General features: G+C 41.8%; 1 protein-coding gene across 2 annotated transcripts; it reads left to right on the forward strand.

The window, feature by feature from the left end:
* The first annotated feature begins 6,105 nt into the window (after window positions 1-6,105).
* Window positions 6,106-25,584, forward strand: HMBS (hydroxymethylbilane synthase). 2 transcript variants are annotated; one of them, XM_069947946.1, is made up of 14 exons: window positions 6,106-6,251; window positions 9,109-9,150; window positions 9,370-9,442; window positions 10,311-10,360; window positions 13,263-13,318; window positions 14,326-14,403; window positions 15,501-15,578; window positions 16,165-16,240; window positions 16,941-17,054; window positions 17,208-17,246; window positions 18,288-18,407; window positions 21,651-21,704; window positions 23,170-23,256; window positions 24,821-25,584. In XM_069947946.1, exons 1-14 carry the CDS (start codon window positions 6,249-6,251, stop codon window positions 24,992-24,994), a joined length of 1,044 nt encoding a protein of 347 aa, XP_069804047.1. In that variant the 5' UTR covers window positions 6,106-6,248; the 3' UTR covers window positions 24,995-25,584. The 2 variants fall into 2 exon arrangements, with proteins under 2 accessions (XP_069804047.1, XP_069804046.1); XM_069947945.1 differs by lacking the exon at window positions 6,106-6,251 and adding an exon at window positions 8,618-8,712.
* The last annotated feature ends 951 nt before the right edge of the window (window positions 25,585-26,535 follow it).

Here is a 26,535-nt window from a genome sequence, read left to right on the forward strand (position 1 = left end):
TCCCCTCTGCGTGTTGCCGCACCCCTTGTAACGCCTCCTCTCCACCCCACTGGCAAAGGAGGTGCAAATGGGCCCGTTGTGAAAAAAAAATTCGTCAAAAGACCATTTGCAAATATTTTTCCGCCGATCGGGCCCATCTGCGCCAAAAGAAAGCATTTTCGCTTTTAATAAATGTCCCCCAATGGGTTTTTGGATTTTTAAGACTATAGTACAAACTCACATACAGTATGACATACAGTATTAGCTAATCTTAAAGTTAATGTACCAATAGGTACATCACTTGGTGTTTATTACATGAACAGACCAGCTATGGGATGTTGAGTTTCTTTCTTTGAACCGCCACCCTATTCCCACGCACGGTGTCTGTCTATTACTTGTACCGGCCCATCCAGAAGCACTGCCTGCTTGGACGGCTGGCTGACCTGCTGGCCCTCAGCATTACGGAGCCCCCTCCCCTCTGTGATACGGCTCCCTCAGAATCAATGGAGGGGATAGTTACACTGGGGGCCAGGCCAGCAGACCCCTCCCCCGTGTTTCATTCCCGGATGGTGCTTGCTGGCGCCGTATGCGGGAACTGGGCGGTGGTTCAAAAAATGACCGTGGCTTCGGCATCCCCGTGCTGGTCTGTTTATGTAAAAAAAAAGTCAAGGAGAGTAAAAATAAAAATAAAGTCACCAAAAATTTCTTGCGCAGATAGACTGGCTTCACACTGGCTAAATTTTTTTTTAGTTTGTCAGAAAAAACACCATGGCCAGATGTTATCTGTGAGTCAATGGAATTTTATGTAATAAAACACACACCAAGTAAGGGTATGTTTACACTAAGTAAATGTGGCAAAATTCTGCGGCGGAACTCATCACTGCGGAATCCTGCGCGCCTCCACTCCAGCCGCTCTCTGCATACAGAATTGACATGACTTTTAACCCCTAGCTGCACCAGGACGTTACTGAACATCCTGGAGTCGCTAGGAGAGTTCAGAGGGGGGTTGCGTGGCGACCCAGCTCTGAACTGGCGCAATACCGGGTGCTATATGCAGCCGGGGACCGCAGCTATTAGTGGGCACGGTCCGATCGAAGTGCCCCCCCCCCCCCCCCCCCCCCGACGTGATTGAGGAGGAGCGATCCCCGCATCTGTCCTGACCCAGGTTCAGGCGCTGATCCGGGCTCGCCATTGTATTGCTTTCGGCTGCAGCAGCCGAAAGCAATACAGCACAGATCTCATTGATCGATGCAGTATATCTATACTGATCTCTACAATGAGAGATCAGTGTAGTGATACTGCAAGTCCCCCAGGGAGACTTCTGGTATGGGTGTAAAAGAAAATAATAATGTTTTTTATTAATAGAAAATCCCCCCCCCCCCCAATAAAAGTTTAAATCAACCCCCTTTCCCCATTTTATAAATAAAAATAAATAAACATATTTGGTATCGCCGCTTGCGTAATTGCCTGAACTATTAAATTATCACATTCTCAATCTCGCACGGTAAACGGCGTAAGCGGCAAAAAATACTAAAGTGCAAAATTGCACATTTTTGGTCGCATCAAATCTAGAAAAATTGTACTAAAAAGCGTTCAAAAAGTTGCAAATATGCAAACAAGGTACCGATAGAAAGTAAAGATCATGGCGCAAATGACACATCACATCGTCCCATAGACCAAAGGATAAAAGCGCTATAAGCATGGTAATAAAGCAATTTTAAGGAACATATATTTTTTTAAAAAGGTTTTCATTTTTTAAAAGCCATCAAATAAAATAAAAGTTATACATGTTACATATCGTTGTAATCATACTAACTTGAGGAACATGTATAACAAGTCAGTTTTACCCTAGGCCGAACGGCGTAAAAACAAACCTGCACCAAAATAAAGAAAATTGTGCTTTTTTTCAATTTCATCACACATATAATTTTTATCTGGTTTCACTGCATAATTTAGGCAAAAATGACGTCTTCCATTGCAAAGAACAATTAGTGCCGCAAAAAATAAGGGCTCATGTGGCTCTCTAGATGGAAAAATGCACGCACTATGGCCTTATATACAAGGAGAAAACAACGAAAGCCCAAAAATGAAAACTGGCTGTACTGGCTTTTTTTTTTTTATTTTAACGGAAGTCAATGGAAAAACCAGTGTACACAATTGCATCCGTTTTTTTCCCACAGAACGGATACGTTAGACTGCAAAACAACAGTGTGAACCCAGCCTAATCATAAGTTTTTTTCAATGAGCATGTGCAGAAGAAGTTAAAATGCAGGAAGAAATATAAACCTATATGCAAGCGGATGCTGACTATATAATAGATTATTAATGCAATCAGTTTGCGCTTAAAGAAGTCCAGCCAGACCCATTTTTTTAACAAGTGCTATGAGGGGGAGGATAAAACATGGACAAAACAGGAGAAATAACATGCTGTTACCTCCCCTGCTCCAGCGCTCATGGCCGCATCATGGTGCTCCAGTTCTGGCCACTTCCTGGTCTGAGCAAGGTACCGGGTTTTGACATGTGAGGTCTGCTCAGCCAGTCAGCGGCCCAAGTGGGGTCCTGCCTTGGCAGCTGACTAGCTGAGCGGACTTCACACGTCACAACAACCCAGTCCCCGCTTAGACCAGGAAGTGGCCAGGGAACAGAGTGGCAGTACGCGGCCACCAGTGCTGGAGTGGGGGAGGTAAGAGCAAGTTATTTCTTTTATCCTCCCCCTCCCCAGCACTTGCTAAAAAAATGGGTCTGGACGGACTTCTCCTTTAACCGTTTTTTTAATAAAGACACATCCTTTCATGAATGAGAAAAACACTGATGTGTACCCAGCCATAAGGCCCTATTCCACGGGCCGACTGTGAGGAGCAAATGAGCACTGTCAGCACTCGTTTGCTCCTCGTTCACCGCTCACTGGCGGCACTATAAAGGCCCTATTCCATTGAACGATTATCGTCCGTTACGGCCGATAATCGTCCCATTGAATAGAGGGCAACGATCAGCCAACATTGTGCATGTCCGTAAAATAACGGACGTTATTTACAAGTGAGAGAAGAATAAAACAGGCGGTAGTGCCTCCTGTGATACTGTACAGGCAGGTTTGTCAAATAGGTAAGGTGCTAATGAGGTGCTTACCTTTAGGCCCCTTGGGCTTTGTGCATTTCACCCAAAAAAGGGTATCATGTCTTTCAAACCAGCAGGTTGTTGGTGATCCAGTGGAGGATTGGCGTCAATTTTGAAGTTTGCTGTGCTATTTAAACCATGTCTATACATGCTATTGTATGCACTACTATTCTGATGAAGAGGCTTGATGCTTGAAACGCGTAAATATCTGTGCTTTTTGAATAAACTGTTTAACCTTTTATCTGCTTCTGGATGCTGGAGTTTCTTTGGGCAGCGCTAACCTTAAAGGGAATGTACCATCAGGCACGGGCTGAAGCACTGGAGGCGGGCTGACCCACCCCCAATGGGAGGAAACCTCCGCCCCTCTATGATACGGCTCCATTAGAATCAATAGAGCCGTATCATAGAGGGGCAGGGGGTTACTCCCACTTTGGGTGGGTCAGCCCGCCTCCAGTGCTTCAGCCCGTGCTTGATGGTACATTCCCTTTAAGGATTGGTCAGCTATTGTTGTTATTTGCACAATAGCTGTTGTTATGAAATACAGCCATTGTTTTTTACATAGCGTGAACATAGTTCTAGAATAAAATCAGACACAGAAAGAAGTATCTCTGATGCATGATGTTTTTTTTTTCTTTGTGACAAAATATGTTAGTGTACTGTGCTGAGGAAACCTGTCAAAACGTTCGTCAATGTTATCCCAACCAAATCATGCACAAAGACAGATTTATCTGACAGATTATTGAAGCCAATAACACACTATAAACAGACAACAGGTCATAAAGGAAAGATTAAGATTTCTCCTCTTTTCAAATCCATTCCTGGGTTTGGCATCAAAAATCTGTCAGATAAATCTCTCTGAGTAAACACACCAAGGGCCAGCACTGGCATCAGCACTGAATTAGCGAGGAAAGTGTTCCGGGCAGAGGAAAATGTTTTGCCCGGAATCTCCTATGACGGAATTCCATGCAAATTCATTTTTCATTTAATCAAATTCATTTTTACCAATTCTGCACGGATTCCGCACTGAATTTCCATGAGCATTCCGCGCTGAAAAATTTCAGAGCAGAAACTGACTGCTCAATTAATTTTAATGGGATTCCACCAGCGGAATCCGCCAGAAAAATTGACATATCAATTCTTCTGGCAGAAAGCAGATCTGCAGCGGAAAATTCTGCGCGGAAATTCCACTGTGTGAACTGCAGAGCGCAAATTCCATTGAACTTTCAATGGAATTTGGCTCTGCACTATATTTTCAGGCAGAATTTTAGGTGAGGAATCATCGCTGAAATTTAGCTCTAATTCCTCAGTGTGAACTGGGCCTTAGCATTCAATTCCTGGCAGCAGCAGAAGTTGAATACCGCCTTAGGGAGCAGGGCGTTTCTAGGACTGGCGGGCCGGGCGACCGCACGGGGCGCCGACAGCTAGGGGCGCTCCGCCCCTGCACACTCACTGCATCATCGGCGTAGAAACCCCACCCCCACCCCGGGGGCGCTGCAACGGACCGCCGACCCATGCCCCCCTGAGCTCAAGGATGTGTGCACCACTCTCCCTCCCTGTAGACCCGACTGATATCCTCAATGCTGCCCCCTTTCCCCGGATCTTACCCTATGCCCCATCTCTTCAGATGAGGGACGGGGATCCCTCTGGCGGCTGACAGGCTGAAGAGGGGAGAAGAGAACAATGTTGTTGTTGTTTTGGGCAGGGACAATGCAGGGGGACATTATTATTATTATATGGGGGCTATGCAGGGGACATTATTACTATATGTGGGGGCAATGCAGGGGGAAGTTATTATTAGTATATGTAGGGCAATGCAGGGGGACATTATTACTATATGTGGGGGAAATGCAGGGGGACATTATTACTATATGTGGGGGTAATGCAGGGGGATATTATTACTATATGTGGGGGCAATGCAGGGGGATATTATTAGTATATGGGGCAATGCAGGGGGGGACATTATTATTAGTATATGGGGGCAATGCAGATGGACATTATTATCAGTATATGGGGCAATGGAGGGGAATATTATTATTAGTATATGGAGACAATGCAGGGGGACATTATTAGTATATGGGGGCAATGCATAGGGGATATTATTAATAGTATATGTGGGGCAACGCAGGGGGACATTATTATTATAAGAAGACATAGCGGGGGACATTATTACTATATGGGGGCACAGCAGGGGATCCTACATACAGAGTGCAACCCAGATACCTACTGACTATAGTGCACAAAACAACATAATTACTACAGTTTGGGACCCTATAAGGATGGGAAAGGAGAAGGAAGTTGCTAAAAATGTGCGGAGCCTAAGATGTTTGTCTGGCAGTTTCTGAAGAGATAAATTGGAACTGCAAGAAATCATCATGGTGGTCTGGGCCAGATGGAGAGGAAAAGGAAAGTGACCCCACAGATCAAAACAGACGTCACCTGTGAGTCACTGAAAGCTGTTTTTGTATTATTTTTGTAGGGGTGCAATACTGCTTTATGCCGTAATACACACACTGCTTCTTCCTAGTAACCCAAATCTTGATAAAAGACCCCCCTTCCTTCCCCAGGGCTGAACTGAGTGAGGCAGAAAAATGCATATACTAACACACAATAAAATTTAAAAAAAAACACTGCAGAGGAAGTGCATTGTGGAGGACAAGAAAGACAGGACTGATTTTTGTGAGTGTTTAGGCGACAAATAACTCTTTGACCAAAATTCATATCTGGGGGAAGCCTAGAGAGTATTTTAGATTTTCTCCTTGATATCTATTAAAAAAAAAAGATAAATTAAAATGTACAATTTTTTTAACTGTGTTTTTCTTTGTATTCTCCACCCTATGGGCTTGCCACTATGTCATTGCGCGAGTTAAAATTTTGCAATCTTAGGTTGGGAAACAGGTTGCGTAGGTCACGTCTGCTGCCAGCCTATACTTTCATTGCAGCCTAGAAAACTTCATTAACAAAAATACTCAATAAAGCTAGCTACATTAAAAAAAAAAAAAAAACACACACATGATGCGGAAGTGACGTAGTTGACTCTGTACGGCGGAGCAGGTGACGGCTTAGGGCAGTGGAGTAGCCGGCAGTGGACTATGCCGGAGTGTCGGTCAATCATACAATATACTGGACTGGAGCACCGCGGAGTTTAGGAAGACATCATGGTGAGTTCTGAGCGCTGGGTGCTCGCTGTTCCGTGCTGTCACTGTCAGGCTCGATGCAACTGTCTGAAGTGTGATTGGTTACCGGAACGGGGGCGGGGCGTTATCTCTGAACTTGTGTAGGACATGTGCGTTTCTGTCACTTGTAGAGGAGTGTTCACATATGACTGTAACACTTTTAGGCTCCCTTTATATTTACTTGCGTAGTAGTAACCATCAATGTTAGGTGTTGTCTTATGAAGGCGAAACGAGATATGGATGTAATGCTCAGCTGTATGGCGCGTGCACCCATAACAAGGCAGCAGAGGATGCTAAGGAATTAAAGGGGTATTCCTATCAGAAGAAGTTATTCCGTATTCATATAAGAAACTGATTGGTGGGGTCCAGCTCCTGGGAAGCCCACTCATCACCAGAGTGGAGGGGAAAGTGCCCGTGCATTTGTGTGGCTGGTGTAGAGAAGAAGTGGTGCACTCCATTCCTTGCAGGGACATGGAGACTGGTGGGGTCCAAGCAGTCAGCCCCCATCTCACAAGAGATGGGAACACTCCTGTCACTTCCTATATAAATATACAGAATGGGGCTGTGTTTCCAGATTCTGAAGGTTCTAGCCATGCAATGTGCTGGTAACATTGTCAGCTATTGGGGGAGACATAGGGGTGTAGTTTCCACAGTGTTTGGAAGGCAAATCTGGAAACACATCCTGGGGGAGATTTATCAAACCTTGGGCAGAAGGTAACGGCTCCACTGTTCTTCTGTACAAGGTTTAAGAACTCTCCCCCATTAGGTGCATATATATCTGTATCCACAATAAAAGTCTATCAGGACTACAGTAGCAGTTGGCACTTAGGTGTCTGGTTGTCACTGCCCTGACTCTTACTAATAGGGATCAGTGCTGGGGATTAGGCATCATGTGAGCAGCCGGTTGCTGAAAACCCTTCTTTTGTAGTAAGAGTTGTACTAGATTCCTTTGTTGGTTTTCACATTGCAGGATAAGACGCCGGCATGGCACAGGCTTATTCCCCCTCTTGAGGCCTGAGTTTTAGTGTTATTAGTGTGAGTGTATGCTCAGCCTCTATAGCGTTCATTTTCTATGTGACTCCTAAAGCTAGCTGAGAACAGTAGTGGCTATCTTCACAAGCTTCATAGAGAGCTAATGAAGCAAAGGCCAAGCACATGTGCTGCTTGTCCATTCACTCAGGAGACAATCCTATTAAAAGGTGATAACTTGCTAGTTGCTTCTAGTCCTCTCTAGGAAGACACCTAACTCTGCGTTTACACGGAACGATAATTCGCCCGATCGTGCGAACTATGTGTTTTTTAGAATGATCAGTGTTTAGACGGAACGATTTATCGTATAGAAAAATCGCATTGCGATGGTTTTACAATTGCTTAAGCCTATCTCACACATAGGGTGAATCGGTGAAAGACTGTTTACACGGAACGATCTGCGAATTTTTTGCGAACAACAATTTAAGAACGTGTTGTAAGATCAAAATGAACAATTTTTCGCTCGTCGCTTGATCGTTCGCTCTGTTTTCACAGAACGATTATCGCTCAAATGCGATTGTTATCGTGCAAATCTGCACGATAATCGTTCAGTATAAACGCAGCATAAGGGTGCGTTCACACCTACAGGATCTGCAGCAGATTTGATGCTGTGTTCAGTTATTTAAATGAAATCTGCTGCAGAAAATCAGCTGCAGATCCTGTAGGTGTGAACGCAACATAAATGCATATAATAGTCTGCCGATACTGCTAAACTATAATGTATATGGAGGTCTTCAGCTGACAACTAATTCCTTACCCCCACTAAAGTTTTGTTGCGCAGAACTACATCTACTTTGTAAAGTCAGACTTAACAATTTCAGCTGTCCATCGGGTGATGGCACGCTATTGTCTTCCAAAAATGTAACTTGTCAGGATGGATGCAGGGATATAAACTTGTGAGGTTTTTTTTTTTCCTTTATTCATTTGAAACCGATTTTGCATTTTAGTCCGATGTTTTAGTGGTAGGATCATTCATGTAGATTGTAGCTATTTAAAATCTTTTTTCTTTTTTTTTTCCCTATGGCCAGTGTAATGCTTTTAATCGTATAAAAAGCTTGATATACAGGAGTATGATGGGACAGATGGGAGCAGACATTTTTGCAGCTCAGCACGGGCTGGGGAGTCACCCATCTGTGCCCAGATAAGATGGCCTGTGGCATACATTTAGCTTTGGTAATAGAATTAGAAGTTGTGCCTGAGTCCTGCTGATAACACAGCTTCCAGGTTGTAGTATCCAGTGGGGTGGGGTCCTACCTTACTATCTGTCCCACCCCCTGACTCTCTGCTTTATCGGTGTAACCACATTGTCCCTCACAGATCCTAGTAACTGTCACTGTACTAAGGGCTGTGAGAGAAGACACGTGTAGCAGAGGGCCTGCAGGGATCAGCTGGGAGAATGGAGTATGGGAATTCACAGGTAATGTGCTATACACTTGTCTAATGCATTGTAGAAGAGGCAAGTCAGCTGCTGTTATCTCGAATCATACCTTTATATCACAGTGGTGTTTCATTCTCTGGAAGCTCAATCTTCCAAAGTTCATTTAAAATTTCCCCTTCTTCTGGAGTTCCTTACGCAATCATTTGTATCCTGGGGAGTGTAGGGTTAATGGGAATTTTCATGCCTGTAGATGCATTGACACTTTCGTGCACAGACAGACACCGTATTCTATGGACTGGACCTCAGAGCTCCAGCATCATGATTCTTTATGATGCTGGGAGCTCTGAATCAGTTAAAATTTCGCACTGGAATTCTGGATTGTATTTGTAAGTTTTAGTCATGTATTTTATTATTATTATTTTTATTTTTTTGCAGGAACAGAGAAATGTCATACGTGTTGGCACAAGGAAAAGCCAGGTGAGCTGGACCATGCAAATTTTCTAAAGGCACAGATTCTTCATATTTCTCCTTTTTCCTTCTCACTACACTTTAATGTGTATGATCTTCCCTCTGTCATCAGTTTCCATACTAGGAACTCATACTTGTATGTCATAGCTTCAACCGTTTTTTTTGTCTTGTTTCCTCCTCTGAAGTATCTTCTTTGTGGTGGATAAAATATACACTTTCATTACACAGCTGGCACGTATCCAGACAGACAGCGTTGTAGAAATGCTGAGCCACAAGTTCCCTGATGCTCACTTTGAGATTGGTGAGTAGATACACATTTAGTGCACCAGGAGATTAGCTTATCTAAAGGGAATTCCTTATCTACCAGGCTATTATTGTAAAATGCCACCCTTAGAAAGAAAAACTCAATGTGGGAAGGGTAGAGGGCACCAGGTCGTCAAGGGGTTTGGAAACAGTTTAGCGTTTTTACTGCCGCTAGTTGTTTTGGGTTGTCAGTAAATAGAGAGGAGTCCATCATCTGTTATCTAGCATAGAGAGAGAGACTGGGCATATCTGTGCATTAAATCGCCAGCTCATTCATTTCAGAAAGACTTCCTATCTACGTGATGACGCTGTGGGAGTATTGAACACTTGGTGTCAGGCACTACTTCGTATTTCCTTTGGTTTAGTCCGTCAAAGTTTAACGCCTTCAATTGACTTTAAAACATGGACGCACTCGCCTAGCAAATGTCTCATCCTTTAACATGGTGCCTATGCTTTGCCCATCTGTTCCCTAAATATTGATGATGCATTTTCATGTCTGATAGAGTGTCATAGAGGCGTGGGTGTGACACTAATGATGGCTGTGTCGCCCCTTATACCCCTCCTACTGTGAGTGACAAGCAGGGCTGTTAACTCTCGCTAAACTAAAATCTCGCTTGGCGCAGTCACAGGGTCTGCACATGCGCTGATTTCGACAGCCCAAATGTGGCTCCAAAGTTGCTAGAAAGTAGAAAAAAATGCACTGTGCTGTTTAGCCGGGTAGCGTCTCCCTGCACAGTTAACTTTATATGCAAACTGCATTAAAAAAAAAAAAGTTTACAAAAATAAAAAAAAAATACCCTTTTAAGCACAATGTTTAGTTTTAAAAAAAAGTTCCTTTTACATATTCTGCCTTTAAATTCTTTCAGTTGCCATGTCAACAACAGGAGACAAGATATTAGATACTGCCTTATCTAAGGTAAGTGTACCCTGAAATACCAGAGACTTGTTAGAAGCTTCCCTGCTTTCAACAGAATAGACGCACTGTGAGCATATTGCTTTTTTTATTCTTTGGGCAGACTGCTTCTAAACCGCAAAAAGTCATAGGGAAATGACAGCCTGGGTTCAAGGGTTTATAAAGCGACTCTGTACCCACAATCTGACCCCCCCCCCCCCCCCTCCCAAACTGCTTGTACCTACGGATAGCTGCTTTTAATCCAAGATCTGTCCTGCGGTCCGTTCGGCAGGTGATGCTGCTATTGTCCTAAAAAAAAAACTACTTTTAAACTGGCAGCCCCGTGCCCAACAGGCGTGGCTTAGATTGTGTATGAATTAGGCTGGCACAATCTCTCCGTCCCTCCTTCCCACCCTCTTCATCATTAGGAATGCTCCAGGCAGATTTTCTCCTATTCCTCAGCTGTGTCAGCCCGCCACATGGGCTGGATCGTTAGGCCACCTGTGCAATGTTCAGCATGAAGAAAATGTTCCAGTGGCATTCCTAATGATGAAAAGGGTAAGGAGGGACGGAGGGAGGGGAGGTGCAAAGTTAGGGCACAGATACTCCCGTTTGGCACGGGCTGCAAGTTTAAAAGTTGTTTTTTAGGACAATAACTGCATCACCTGCCGAACGGACCCCAGGACAGATCTTGGATTAAAATCTATCCAAAGGTACAAGCGGTTTGGGGGGGTCAGATTGTGGGTACAGAGTCGTTTTAATGTATGCCTTGTTAAGGAAGTGTATATATATATATATACACACACAATATATATATATACACACAATATATATACACAGTGGTGCCTTGGATTAAAAGCATAATTTGTTCCGGGATTGTGCTTGTAATCCAAATCCACTCTTAAACCAAAACAAATTTTCCCATAAGAAATTATTGAAATGCAGACAATTGGTTCCACACTCCAAAAATCATGTTTTTATTCTGAATAACATGTAAAACTAATGAAACAAACATTTAGAAACAGATGAATATGTGATATTATAAGTTACTCTACAATATAGCAATCTGCATGTGGAGTATAATGTATAGTAAGTGCATAAACCTGGAAAAACAGCAGCAGTTTGTAGATACAGGATGGAGCTGCAGATCCCCATAATGCAGTAGTGTAGTACAACAGGCTAGAACAGAAAAAAAGGGCTGCTGTCAGAGGTCTGTGTGGTCACATGACAGCAGTGGGGAAGGGGTGTGTGTTCAGCATGGACCAATCAGGAAATGAGAATCACAGAGCTGTGAAGGAGGACAGTGACAGAAACCTCTCTATACAGCAGTGTGAATGCAGGCACATTATAGTAGGAATGGAGAGGATGGGAAACACAAGGACTGACAGAGCCTTAAGGGAGCATGAAGGAATGAGGACATATGTGGGCACATACATGCAGCACACACTGTCCGGGGAGAGAGGGGTTACGGCTATGAAGAGATTACCTCCACAGTCCTGTCCCCTGATGTAAGCCCCAGCCTGAAGTGGATCTGCCATGATTTGGAAAGTGAGGGAGAGTTTCTGGGTCAAAGTACAGAGCTGTAGACCACCATGTGCAGACCATGCCCCTCCCCCACTCCCTGTTCCACCCAGTACAGGGAGCCCTTAAACCAAACCATTGCTCTTAAACCAAGTCACAGTTTTGAAAAACTGCGAGATCTTCTTGCAAAACGCTCTTAATCCAAGTTACTCTTAAACCAAGGTACCACGGTCAGTCCAATAGAATTTCGCTGCACTCCTAAGATAGGGTAAAAAAAAGTGTAGTCATTTTCCCGTGCAGGGGAAAATGTCCAAAGCCAGCAGGTATTAATTGAGGGTGATTTTAAGGACTGTACCATCGGTTTGGCATACACGTTGTGGGGAGGATGATATGTATTGTTATTTTATCCATTACCATGAATGGACTTTATTTATTTTTTTTTATATAAAAAACATTTGTACTGTGCACTATTTCACCTATGTATTATATATGATGTACCCGTACTTAGCACATTGCATTTCTTGTTTGTAAATGCACATATTTAATGTATTCTGACAGTAGTGTTGACACTATTTTGTATTTGTATGAACAGACTCACGCTCACTTGTAACTTGCTTGAGAAAGGCTCCGTGAAGGGGCAGAAACATTGCTGATTTTTATACCTTATGGAATAAACTACACTTTTTTTCACCTTATCTTGGGAAAATACCGCAAATGGGGCAGTATAGGAAGTGAATGTAAGGGGGTGAGGACACAAGCCACACCTCCTTTAGGGCATCACTAAATACATTAAAAATACATAAAAACTGGAAAAATCCTACATACTATACTGATTTGAAATAATAAACAATTGTTGAAATTTATTATAAATATAACAAGAGAAGTAAAAAACAATGCTCAGTGGAATACAATAGCTACAATCCATTTAACACACAATAGTGTCCACTATCTCGTTGAGTCCATTAGAAAATGTCTATACATCCAGAAGAAATCCTGCATCTTTAGGAGGTCTTCTGGATGTAGGTAAGCGGTCAGCTATGCTATGTTATGAGTCTATGCTAACTGGTCATTTGCTGTGGGAACGGCATGTTTGGCAGATGCTGTTGTGAAAAAGCTGTCGGTAGCGCAGAGGGGGTGGCCCGGTAATCGGCAGCTGCGGTGAAGCAGGACAGATACATTAGTATACATTACTGTCCCCTGCAGCCCTGGCAGCATTGCTAATTAGAAAATTATCCTGGACAACCTGTTTAAAAGCCAGGACCAAACCCATGATTCCTGCCATGTGACTGAAAGTATTTGGTAGGCTGTATACTTCTTCATCAGTCGGCTGCTGCTTGTCTGAGCACATGGGATCCAGTGCAATGCTGTTAAGTTGTTTTTTTTGTTTGTTTTTTTTCTAATATAGATTGGTGAAAAGAGTCTATTTACAAAGGAGCTGGAGAATGCTCTGGAAAGAAATGAGTAAGTCACTTAGGGTTTTTTTTTCTCCCTATTGGGTATTTTTAATATATTTGAGGCTCTGTTTGTGTCATTCTTTGTTCATGCTTGACATTTTATTTGTAGTTTTTTTTTGTTTTTATTTTCTTTTCACAATGTCATTATGGACGTCAGCATGGTACTTATTTTGGCCACAATATGGACATTTTTTTGCAACTTTATTTTTATGCAGGAAATGCATCAAAGCCAGATTTCCTTAAAGCTCTGGTAAAACAACAAAAAAGCATATAAAAGGTCCAAAAGCATAGAAAACGCTTGAACATTTGAGGCTGTCTGTAAAATAAGTGTATTTCTGAGCCTCAAAATACCGTGTGAACATGGCCTTAGGCTAGGTTCGCATAGCCAAAACCAACACTGGGTCTAAAACACAGAACAAAGTGAAAATCTTTTCATTAGTTTTTATCTGTGTTTGTTTTTATGCCTGTTTTTGGCTGAAAATGCTGACCAAATACTGTGAACCCCCAGAGTCTGTTTGATCTTTGACTTGCACAACAGAGTAACACGCTGTGCCATTGTATCCGGTGCACTAAGAACTAAGGGAAGCCAGTATATAATAATGATCATAAGCCATGATAATTTATGGGTCATGGAGAAGTTTGGCCTCTTTAAAAACCTCTCCCCTCTGGGGCCCCCCGTGGAAGGCATCGCAACTCGGGTAAAATGCCCATCTCAGCCGATGGACAGCCTACTCAGCCAATCAGTGACTCTGTGTCCTGCCCCAGTCAGTGACTTGCTGACATCAGCTGGGTTGTGAGGTTTGCTTTGCTGGAGATCCCAGAGCCTGGCAGGGGTCCCGGAGCCATGATCCACCACTGGAAAGGAACAGGGAGAGGTGGGTTGGTATAGTGAGTTGCTGTGTTAATTTTTTTTTTCCTGTGGCCTGACTTGTGCTTTAAAAATGGAGTTCATGATTTTAGTGTGAATAGAGCCCAAACTAGTATTAATAACATATTTTTTTCTCTGTTTTTCAGAGTTGACCTTGTCGTTCATTCACTAAAGGATTTGCCTACAACTCTACCTCCTGGGTTCACTATTGGAGCTGTGTGCAAGTGAGGGAGTTTTTTTTTTTTTTCATTCCTAAGGGTCCTATTACATGGAGCGATTTTTAACGATTAACGACTCAATTGCAAACAAGATTTTTTATTGTTAACCTGAAATCGTTCACCATATTACACAGACAGATTTATCTGACAGATTTTTTAAGCCAAAACCAGGAACACACTATAAACAGAGAACAGATTATAAAGGAAAGACTGATATTTCTTCTCTTTTCAAATCCATTCCTGGCTTTGGCTTTCAAAATGTGTTAGATAAGTCTGTCTGTGTAAACGCACCGTTACACAGAACGATAATCGTTAGTTACGATCTTTACTACGATCGTTATTGCGATCGGTTTTGTGATTGTTTAATCCATCTTATCCCAGCCAAAAATTGGACAATGTGCAATTACACTGAACGATTAGTGAAAAAAATGCGGAACTTGAGCAAACAAATGTGAAATTACAGCGAATGATTAGCGAACGATGATTTTAGGTTCAGATCTAAATCAATGATCAACAACACGCGAACGATTTTTCGCATTATAATCGTCACGTGTTATAGGGCCCTTGGGCAGCTTTTCACGCTGCACTCAGGAAATCTCTTCTTTTTAACTTGTGCACTATGCACATTGGCCGTTTTAACGGGGTATATATAGGCCACAATGTTTTTTTTTTTGTGTTTTTTTTTTTTTTTTTAAAGTATGTGGCTGAGTTTTCTATACAGTAAGGAATAAGGTAATGTATCCCATCTTGAAAAGGACCCTTTTCTGGTCCCTATTGAGTTAATAGATTCTTATGTAATGTAGCATAATATAACAAAGCTCAAACTTTTTGATCAAGAAGAACATTTAATCTGTACATGAGAGAGGGGGTAGGTGAAATCTTTCTTAGAAAATTCCCCCCCAGTCCTTATATTTAGATTCAATGTTTCTTTTAATCTACTGATGTTGTGTGCTCTCCTGAACACTGTGAGGAGGACCTTATTCTGTTTTCTGTGACAGTGACGACAGTGACTTTGTGAAAGATAATAGAGTGTATGGTATTACTTTTTTCCCAGTTGTGACAAAGGTGCTTTTTTTTTTTTTTTTTTTTTTTTAACCCTTTAGGCGGGAAAGTCCGTACGATGCAGTTGTATTTCACCCTAAAAATGCAGGAAATACATTGGAGGGTTTGCCCACAAATAGGTGAGACCAGCAGAGAGCAAAGTACTGAAAGCTTTGAGTTAACGCCTTCATATAGGGAGCTATTCTCTCCTGAATCAGTGTATGAAAGACAACGATTAGCCAAGGAATGAGAAATTTTAAACTTGTTGGCTGATTGTTGTCTTTAACAAGTTTGAAATCATTGGCTGCCGGACACGTTTAGCTCTGTGTAATAGTTGATGCATGGCCGATTTTAAAGTGGTACTCCTGCATCAGTATGTTAAAAAAAATTAAGAAGTTTGTTAAATTTTAACGGGACAAAAAAATACTGTCTGCAGCTTTTCTTTTCTTATGTAATTTAAATGTACTTCACATAGATGTGAGCGATGACTATAAATGCTCCCAGATTTATTGTGTCATCATTCTGTTGTAATCTTGGAATAAGTTAAAACCAACTATTAGTTGGCTTAAAATGCAACAGAATTATGGCACACAGTGTCATATCTTAAAACACAACCCCTTTTGTCAGAATTTGGGAGCATTTGCAAAAGTACATCTAATTAGATCTTGGGTGAAGAGTATATTTTATATGTAATGACACATATAATCATTTTTGCACGTCATTTAGCACAATTGGGACAAGCTCTCTTCGTAGAGCGGCTCAGCTGAAGAAGCGATACCCTCATTTACAGTTCAGAGATATTGTATCCTTTTCATAGTTAAAGAGCTTACTGTTTTGGTCTCATCACAAAGTTTCTTCACTGGAACCACAGTGATCTGCAGTTACCTGTACCATTTCAGAATAGCTGTAACTGTAAGGCTATGTTCACACAATGGAGACAGGAGAAACTGTTTCTTGATCCAGCACTCAAAGACGTGTAGAAGATATTCATTGTTAAAACATAACTTTTAATAGTTCATAAAATTCATAAAAACCAACGCATTTTGCGCCATGACGCTTAAGACAATGTTAAAGGGGTTATCAGCGCTACAAAAACATGGCCACTTTTGCCCCACTCTTGTCTCCAGGTAAGGTGTGGTTTGCAATTAAGCTCCATTTACTTCAATGAAACTAAGTTTCAAACCCCACCCAATCTGGAGACAAGAGCGGGGCAATAGTGGCCATGTTTTTGTAGCGCTGGATAACCCCTTTAATATGTTCACACAATGTTTTTTGGGGTGAAAATACGGATATATTTTAATTATAGCCATAAATTATGATAATTATTTATAGCCGTAATGATCATAGATTACGTCTGTAATTATCAAAATACAGATGTATTTTCACCTCAAAAACAGTTTATCTGGGAATGGGGCGCAGAGTCATTATCATACAGTGTACAGGCCCAATTTTACAGATCTCTCCCTGTACGCAAATGATATCCTTAACATTACACTCCTCAGCGGGGTAATTTAAACACTCGCTTGAAAAAGCTGGATGAACACAATGATTTCAGTGCCATTATTTTGGCTGCAGCTGGTCTACGTCGCATGGGCTGGGAAAACCGAATTAATCAGGTAAGTAGAGAGGTTACTTCTTGTCTGTTTTACAAAGGAAAGTTTGGCTGCTCATTTCTATGATACAAGTATGTGCTGTGTGTTACTGTGTGTTAAATTGGGGAAGTGTTATATTGTTGTCTGTGGTTCAAGCTCTTCTTCTTTCCCTCTCAGATCCTGTTGCCTGAGCAGTGCCTGTATGCTGTGGGTCAGGTATTCATTTGCAGTATATGCCTTATTATTCTGTCATCTTACTTGTAGAGAGTTTTTTTTAAATCAGTTTTTTTATTAGATTTTCCCATAACAAAAAGTTAGTTTTACAGTCCCATAAACCACCCTCCCACAACAAAAAGTTGTAACATTAACTGAGCAATACCACGGAAGTACACGACTACAAGGCACTTTACTATATGGCAGGCGGAGGTACAATATCTTATGGCTCTTTAATTTGCCCTTCCAAGTAGATGCATCCAAGGCACTAACATTATGTAAAGAATATGTAACTGGATCGTGAAGTGTGTAAGAGAGCTGAGCTTTTCCACTCCCATCATTACATCAATAGCTATAATCTCCTGTACCTCATCCCCTGTCTTCCACCTTCACCTCTGGTATCCCTACTAGTCTGGCCCGCCAACAGAAGAAAAGCCTCCATAGGCAATCTCCAAATTAGCCAGTTGGGAAGTCCCATGGTATCCAACCAGGGGCCCCAGATTGACTCGTATTTAGACGCATCCTTATGCTTTGGGTAGACCCGTTTTTCAGCCTTATAATGTCATTCAGCCTAGCCATCAAATCAGCAATGGTCGGCGATCCAGACTGAATCCAATGCCGCACAATTAGTTTCCTAGGTCGATACAGTATTCTGCATATAACAATCTCTACTCTCGACGGCTCCTCGCAGATATCACCTAGCAAACATTTCAATGGTAGATTTGTGATACTGTATACTCTTGGGGGCTAGGACTTCCCTCCAATATTGCTCTAATTCCCTACAGTCCCACATTAAATGCACTAAATGGGCATCATTCTCCCCACAGCGCGGACAGGTGGCATCAGGTTGGACCCCTATTCTGTGCAGGAATTTAGGTGTCCTATAAACACAATGAAGTAGGTATAATTGAAAGATCCTATGGGCCTCAGAATCTTAGGTTCTTTCACAGAATTATTTGCATTTTCATCTGCTGACTTCTGTCAATTATTGTTAGGATGCGATAGCTTTATGTACCATTGATGATTGTCTTCTGCTTTTTTTAGGGTGCATTAGCTGTAGAGGTCAGAGCCAAAGACCAGGACATTTTGAGCATGGTTTCTGCATTACAGGACCCATTGACTGTATTACGCTGTATAGCTGAAAGAGCATTCATGAGAAGATTGGTAAGGGTCCAAAAAAAATACCCATTTAGCACGCACTCACACCAATGTTCCTACAGTGTCAGTGTCCATACACTTTCTAGTTGCAGATTTAGAACACTCCCCTGATCTCACTGCCTGTGAGTAGATTTAATAGTGTGTCCTATGTTCATGCAGTATTACACCACCCTCCTGTGTGTAAAAGTTACATTAACAGGGGGAAAAGGAGACAGGCTATAGCTGTAACCTCATATACTCAATAGTAGGAGTCTGGGGACTGATGTTTTGTGTCACAGATTTGGCGTGGGGCAATTTTAATACTGCACGTTGTTTGTATATAGGGATCACCTATGGGTTTACAAGGGGTATCATAAATGAGCGTACGCATAAATCGCTCTGGGGTCTGGTACAGGCTAATAACCCTTATTACTTTTATCTGCATCCACCTTATAGAGAGTATGAAGACAACCGGGATGTCTTGAGTTTTATTCCCGGCCATCAGTAAATTGAATTGATGGTAACCCCGACGGGGGCACAAACCTGACTTATCATCTCTCTAGTATATGGATGCAGTTAGGGCACAGTGCAATAATCTAGCACTTGTCGGCAAACAGCGAGCAGCTTTTTAATCACTAGTCACTGCGTGTTGTCTTTCTATGTGTGTGTGTTTTTTCTGTTGTATATTATTTAATAAAAGTTAAGTTTTACTGATAGGGAATATAGGTGTATATGGGGCTTGTTACCCCAAGTTGTGACTCTGTTTAGTGGCACCTCCTATTGGACTTGGGATCTAGTGGTCCGTAAGTTGTGTCACAGATTTATCACTTGCTGCTCTTAGCTAATTATGTGTTTACACAGACTGATTTATGTGACAGATTATTGAAGCCAACGCCAGGAATGGATTTGAAAAGAGGAGAGATCTCAATCTTTTCTTTATGACCTATTCTCCATCTATAGTCTTTTCCTGGCTTTGGCTTTATTAATTTGTCAGATAAATCTACCTGTGTAATCGCACTGTGTAATCCCATGAGAGTCAGAGCAACTGTAGAGACTCCACACCCTGTCTGTCTGCACAGACATAGGCATGATGCAGCAATAGGAAACTGTATAAGTGGTGGATAGGAATCAAGATGATTCGCATGAACTAAGATATACAGAACACATGCCATGCGCAAGAGCTTTTGCTTATTATTCAATCATATCCTAGGCTGCACTATATACCCAAGAAAAAAAATTGAGTACTACTTTAAGCTGACCATACATATAAGGATGCCCATTTGGCCAATATGTCTCCTGATACCTCTGGCAAAGGCTTTTCCCCTGAGATCAAAGGAATTGTGCAGTTTGAGGGTATGTTCCCACTACTGAACACACTCGAAATCTCAAGCAGAGACTGTGCAGCGGACTCCGCTTGAAGTTCCGCCTGTCCCATTGATTTATATTCTCAATCTGCTGTCCGCCTAAAGAATTGACATGTCAATTCTTTCGAGCGGACGGCGGATTGAGCTTGCGAATTTCGACGGGATAGGCAGAACTTCAAGCAGAGTTCGCTGCGCAGTCTCCTTCGCACGTGTTCCGTAGTGGGAACATACTCAACAATCTTTCCCCTAATCTTTGCTCTCAGGGAAGAGTGTAAAGAGCACCATACAGTTTTGATGGAACACTAGATCCAATGATATCAGTATGTTTGGCAGACACTTATCTAATGTGTATGGCCAGCTTTAGCCTCTGTTCCCCCACTGCTTTTCCTGTAGCCCATCTTATCAGAATGGAGTGGGCAGGCAGTTATAAGTGAGGGATGTTGCCTGCTGTGCCTGTCTGCTTGACTTCTTTAGAATACACTGACAAATGGGCACTGTTGCAAAAAATAGACTTTTGATGACATGTCCTTGTGATATGCCAGAGACTTTGATCTGTCAATTGTTGCATATGGCCAGGAGAAGTGCTCAGCCAAGTGCTTTAGGCCCCTATTACACACACAGATTTATCTGACAGATTCTTGAAGCCAAAGCTAGGAGTGGATTTGAAATCTCAGTCTTTCCATGATGACCTGTTATGTTTATAGTCTGTTCCTGGCTGTGGCTTCAATGATCTGTCTGATAAATCTGTGTGTGTGTGTATGTGTGTGTGTACTCTTCTTACTGTCCTTTTCAGCTCGATGCAGGAGATAGTCTTTTTGTAAAGAACTACAGTTCCCATGATTCCTCCATGATAGTTTCCTTCACAGACATTGCCTATAGTTTCAGCTACTAGCATGTCTATCTATTACAAGTTGTAAGGTAGTGCTATCTTCGTACACAGCCAGCTCTGATCATCGATTAGTTACTAAAGCTTTTGTCCAGTATGTAATACCCCCCTCCACCTTTATATACAGGCAGGGGTGGGGAGGGCAAGGTAGCCAGTACGATAAACAGCTTGTGTTGTGTAATGTCCTAGTACTCTAAAAGAAACACAAGCAGGAGACGATCACCTTGGATAGGGCTATGTGGCTGCATGTAGGGCTGGCTTACAGAGGCATTTCAATAGCAGGTAAGTACTCTTACAGCGTGTAAACCCATTTGCTCCTCCTGGCTCTGACGTTGGATTGAGTTTATCAGAACTATTTTAAAAACCAGCTGATGAATGTCCTGCAGGAAGTGATGTTTTATTTCCAGTCTGAGGAAAATAGGCAGAAATTCCAAGCAGAATCCCTTTTGCGGACTCCACGTCAGTGTATCAATATTAGGCATAAGGCGCCTTCACCTTGCAGGGCTCTCTGCTGAAAGAATTGACTTGTCAATTCTTTCAGTGGAGAGCCGCAGAAAGCGAAGGCGCCCTATACTTATTATTGAGACACTAACGCAGGCGGTATTCTGAGCGCAGTCAGGAACTCGGATTCCCCTCTGAATTTCCGCCTATTTTCCTCAGTGTGCACGCACGCTGCCACAGTGATGTCTGCTGCCACCTCTGCCCGTGACAGGAATTGTCTGAAGCAGTAGTAAGTTTCATTGAAAACCTTTACTGCTTTTTCCTTAAATTAGAGTATACAGCAGCTGGTAAATACTGGAAAGTTTAACATTTTTTAAAGAAAAGTAATTTACAAGCCTATATATCTTTATAACACCTGTTGATTTAAAAAGGGGGAACAAATCAGCAGAGTATCCCTTTAGGTTGTATTACCTACAGACCAATCAGCATTTAGGTTCTCTGTTGCTTGTATTGCTTGTGCATATGATGGTCCCATTAATATCAACAGCTGCAGCGACTCATTTGTGCTTTGATTTTTAGGAGGGTGGTTGCAGTGTGCCAGTGGCAGTCTCCACAATTATCCAGGATTCTCAGGTAATAGTCTCATTATTTCTAATTTCACCTTGTTGGTGTTTTTTCCAGTCTTGTTCTGTTACAACCTAGAATTAAATTGGATTGTTGGCTGGTTTGTACCTTTTTGGTGTGCACCTTCAAATAATAATGAAGGTCCTTCTAAGACGGCCTGAGCCACTTAGTAAAGCAAGTGCCAATTGCATTGATCTACTTTTTTTTTTTTTTTTTTTTTACTGAGGTGTAATCTCGCAGCCAGGGCTGCATGAAAAGTTGCTAGATCATTCGTGCAGCACTTTGCTTTAATCATCCATTGGTCAGGCCTTCCCATGTAAGGGCCCCCTTCCACTTCTGTGGCCAATTTTACGATCGGAAAACGCTTATCAGGAAGCCTTTCTGGAGGTTTCTGGAAACAATCAGTGTTTCCTGACCATAAGAACACAGGAGAAAAAAAAAACACATACACATTTGCCGCAGCAGTGCTCCCGGCTGGCTTCCCCTTCTAACCTCTGGCTCTGCAAGTGTGTGAATGAGGTTACTGGTGCGCCCCAGCACCTTGGGGAGAGAGGGGCCCCTTCTGGCCAGAGGCATAATTCTGCCTCCTGCCAGAAGAGTGGTTGACAGGGTCTGGAGCCAGTAGGACTCTATGGGGCATTTGTGCCAGGATCCTTCACAATTATGGACGTGTCCCATAATTTCTGGGCCTAATTTCCATCACAGACACCTTTCAGAAAAAATTCTGAAGTTTGACCATGCCCAATAAAACCCCAGGGGGTCAAGAAATTTCCTGCATTGTGAAGGCGGGGATTAGATGTGCAGATGTGCAGATGATTTTTTTTTTTTTTTTTTTTTTAAGCATGTCAAAATTGAGCAATCATCCGGCAAACAAGCAGTTGCCTGTATGTCAGCTGAATGCTGGCCTTATTACATTGGGTGATTACCAAAACTGCTCAAACTCAATCAAACTCAATCAAGTTAAATGTTCGGCATTTGATTAGTGGTGGCTGCTGAACTTGGATAAAGCTTTAAGGTTGTCTGGAAAACATGGATACAGCCAATGACTATATCTATGTTTTCCACATAGCCTTAGGGCTTTATCCAAGTTCAGCAGCCACCGCTAATCAAATGCCGAAAGTTCGGGTTTGGATCGACTCGAGCATGCTCGAGGTTCGCTCATCTCTAGTTAAGACACAGATTCTCGACAGATTTGAGGTCTGTGCTTTGACTTGGCCGTTCCAAGACCTATCACTGTTTTCCTTAAACCCCTGCAATGTAGCTTTAGCAGTATGTTTGTATCATTGCCTTATTGAACCTCCATCCCAGTCTCAATATTCTAAAACAGTTTTTTCTCAAGAATTGTCCTGTTTCTGCTGCCATCTCTGCAGCATAATGCTGCTATAATCTATCTATAATATTTTTATTCATGTATTTAGTGTATTTAGTTTTATAGTTATATTTATACTCTCATTCCTAATGTTTTATTCTCAAGCTGTATCTTACTGGAGCCGTTTACAGCCTTGATGGATCAGACTGTCTAAAGGAGACAATGCAGAGGACTGTGGTCTTCTCAGATGAGGTGAGAAAGGGTTGTGGTTTTTTTGGGGTTTTTTTGAGGGGTCTAACAATGAGCTTCATTAATTGGGCATGATGGTTAAACATATACAGTGGTACCTCGGTTCTCGAACTTAATTGCTTCCAGAAGGCAGTTTGAGAATCGAGCAGTGTCTTCCCATAGGAAATAATGTAAATGTGTTTGGTTCCGGCACCCACCAATAATTACCTACAGTGCCCATATATTACATTGAAGAGTGCCCCGTTTAATCTCTACACTACATTACAGAACAGCACTGTACTGTACAGTACATTATACACAAGAAACATTCAACAAAACCAGCAACTATAGTATAGTAGTCACTAACTCCTCACTCATCCTTTACTGTATGGAATCCCCCCATCCCATCCCTGTAAAGTATGGGAGATGGTTTTACAATGACTGTACTTCTAGTGTACTGTATATGCACTCCAGCAGTCTTATACAGTACTGTACTGTATGTGAAGCCTCACCAGTGCTAATGTCACCAGATACAACCCACTATTCACACTTGCAAAAACGTTCAGATACCGAGTACTTCAAGACTGGGGGCTCGAAAAGTGTTTAAGAACCAAAGCAAATTTTCCTTGAAAATACAGTTTTAGTTTGAGAGTTCCAAGCAGTTTGAGAACCGAGGTACCACTGTATGTGTGTGTATATGTATGTATGTGTATATATCAGATTAAATTTTTTTTTTTTTTCCCTGGGCACTATGTAAAAATAAAAAACAAGCAACGTGTACCTACCTTGCTCCCAGTTCCCTGTTGCTCACTCATTGTTCATTAGAAGCACTCAGCTAAGTACTCTAGAGACTAGAGATGAGCGAACCTCAAGCATTCTCGAGTTGATCCGAACCCGAACTTTCGGCATTTGATTAGTGGTGGCTGCTGAAGTTGGATAAAGCGCTAAGGCTATGTGGAAAACATGGATATAGTCATTGGCTGTATCCATGTTTTCCAGACAACCTTAGAGCTTTATCCAAGTTCAGAAGCCCCCGCTAATCAAATGCCAATCGTTTGGGTTCAGATGGGCTCGAACTCGAACCCGGTTCGCTCATCTCTACAGGAGACAGATACTATATACCCGTGTTCCTCAACTCCAGTCCTCAAGTACCCCCCAACAGGGGATATTTTGAGGATTTCCTCAGTATTTTGCAGGTGCTATAATTATACACAGTGCTTCAGATATAATCATGTGTTTTTTGTATGGAATATTTTCAAATCATAATTTGTTAGGAATACTTTTGGATTAGTAGAGAGTGTTTGTGAGGCCAGTCTCCTGCAGTGAGGACACAGATTGAGAGAGAAGTGCTTAGCCTGAGCACTTCTAGTGATCAATGGGGTCTCGGCAGATCCCTGACAGATCAAACGTTGTCAATGTCTCTGACTTTTCAATTGTTTTTTTATTTTTAAATGACTAAAATAATTAAATACTTAAATAATTTAAATCACTTTTAAATTCTAGAACTGGTGTTTCAATTCAGAATTTTTCCTTACCACATCTCGCTGAACTATAGTAACACTCAGCAACTTGTTTGTTTCCCATGTAGGAGGTCGAGGGACCAAATGACGATAGTCAGCATGTAGGAATTACAGCGCTTGGTGTACCACGTAAAGCCTTGGAGTCAGCGGAATATTTAGGAACGGAACTAGCAGACCTGCTGTTGAGCAAAGGCGCTAAAGAGATTCTGACTGTAGCAAGACAGTTAAATGATGCCAGATAATACGCACCATAGACCATATCTTTAAATTGATTCCACATAGGCAAAGATCATTGATTTTCCTGTTTTTAAGGTATCACTATTTTGACAATGTCCAGTTAAAATAATCTGTCTTTGTTCTCCTGACAGTGAAGCCTGCATAATGGGAAAAAATTGTAGCTAAGGCAATTCACTAGGATTTAGTCTTTGGCAATGAATTTGAAAAACGGAATGTAGTAAATGAAAAGTAGTAATGTTATTTTACAATGTGCTGCTATGATGTGGAATTGTTAACTGATCATGCACAAGTTTTCTTCCGGTCGTGACCATGTATTAGGATGTACAATGAAGAAGTTGCTACACCAGTTACATTACTGAGAAGCTTAGCTGCCGTTTACACATTTTATTTCATTTTTTTTTTTCCATCTATGGAATTAAACAATGTTTTATAAATGATAAAGAAGGTAAATGGCAGTGTGTTATCTTTAGTGCCTTGCTGCAAGTGTCCAGATATGTATAAGCAGTTTCTGCAAATTTTGCAGAGGAAAAGGAACTATGTATATTTTTATTTGGCCTTGCTTGAGAATCCTAATAAAATTGTCTAACCCCTTTCAGTTAAAGTGATTTATTTAAATACTTTTCTAAATCCAATGTCACCATGATTAATAGCCCTGTCCTATTATAAAAGGGTTGAGCATTTAAGAGGTCGGGCATATGTGAGGGTCGGTTTCACAGTTGTAACCGGCCGTGGGTCTAGTAACTAAATTGACATCATCATAAACCACTCAGGTGATCATTTGATCTATGTTTGGGCTGGGACCTGCAGCTGTAATACGGACACTAAATGTGACTAACACTTTGAGGAGATAGAAGCAGGCATAGACACTCAAAGTCTGGACAGTTGAGAGCGCATATACAGGGGGCAGCTCACACAGGTTGGATAGGGAGAAACACAGACCTGGAAGTTTGCAATTTTTCTTCAGTTTGCATAAATTCTGACAGATGAAATTAAAAGTAGTACACAACAGAGCCAACATCACTGAGCACACTCATGAATACTTGTCTTTGGACGGAGACCTTGCTACTAGAGGAGAGAACCTTCAATAGAACTGAGTTCAAAACCCCACCCAGTCTGGAGACAAGAAAGGGACAAAAGTGGCCATGTTTTTGTAGTGCTGGATAACTGCTTTAAGTCACGTTCACACACTGTATTTTTGCAGTAAAAACAGCTGTTGTTGCAGGTTTTCCTCAGAAGTACCCTTTTAGTGAGCGTGCATCTCCATGATTGTGCTAAAGCATTCGCTAAATGAGCACCATCTAATAGGGCCCTTAGCATAGAAATGGTCTCCCTTTTAAAGGAAAAGGTCTCCTTTTTTACTGGAAATGCTTATAAAGTGCTTTTTTTCCCTGCACTTACTACTGCATCAAGGCTTCACTTCCTGGATAAAATGGTGATGTCAGTAGGAATTTATATTAAAGGAGAAGTCCGGCCAAAATTATTTTTTGATATGTTATTAATTATGGGAAGTTAGACAAATTTCTAATATACACTTCGTATGGGAAAT

Source organism: Dendropsophus ebraccatus, chromosome 12, assembly GCF_027789765.1.
Source record: "Dendropsophus ebraccatus isolate aDenEbr1 chromosome 12, aDenEbr1.pat, whole genome shotgun sequence".
Classification (NCBI taxonomy): domain Eukaryota; kingdom Metazoa; phylum Chordata; class Amphibia; order Anura; family Hylidae; genus Dendropsophus; species Dendropsophus ebraccatus.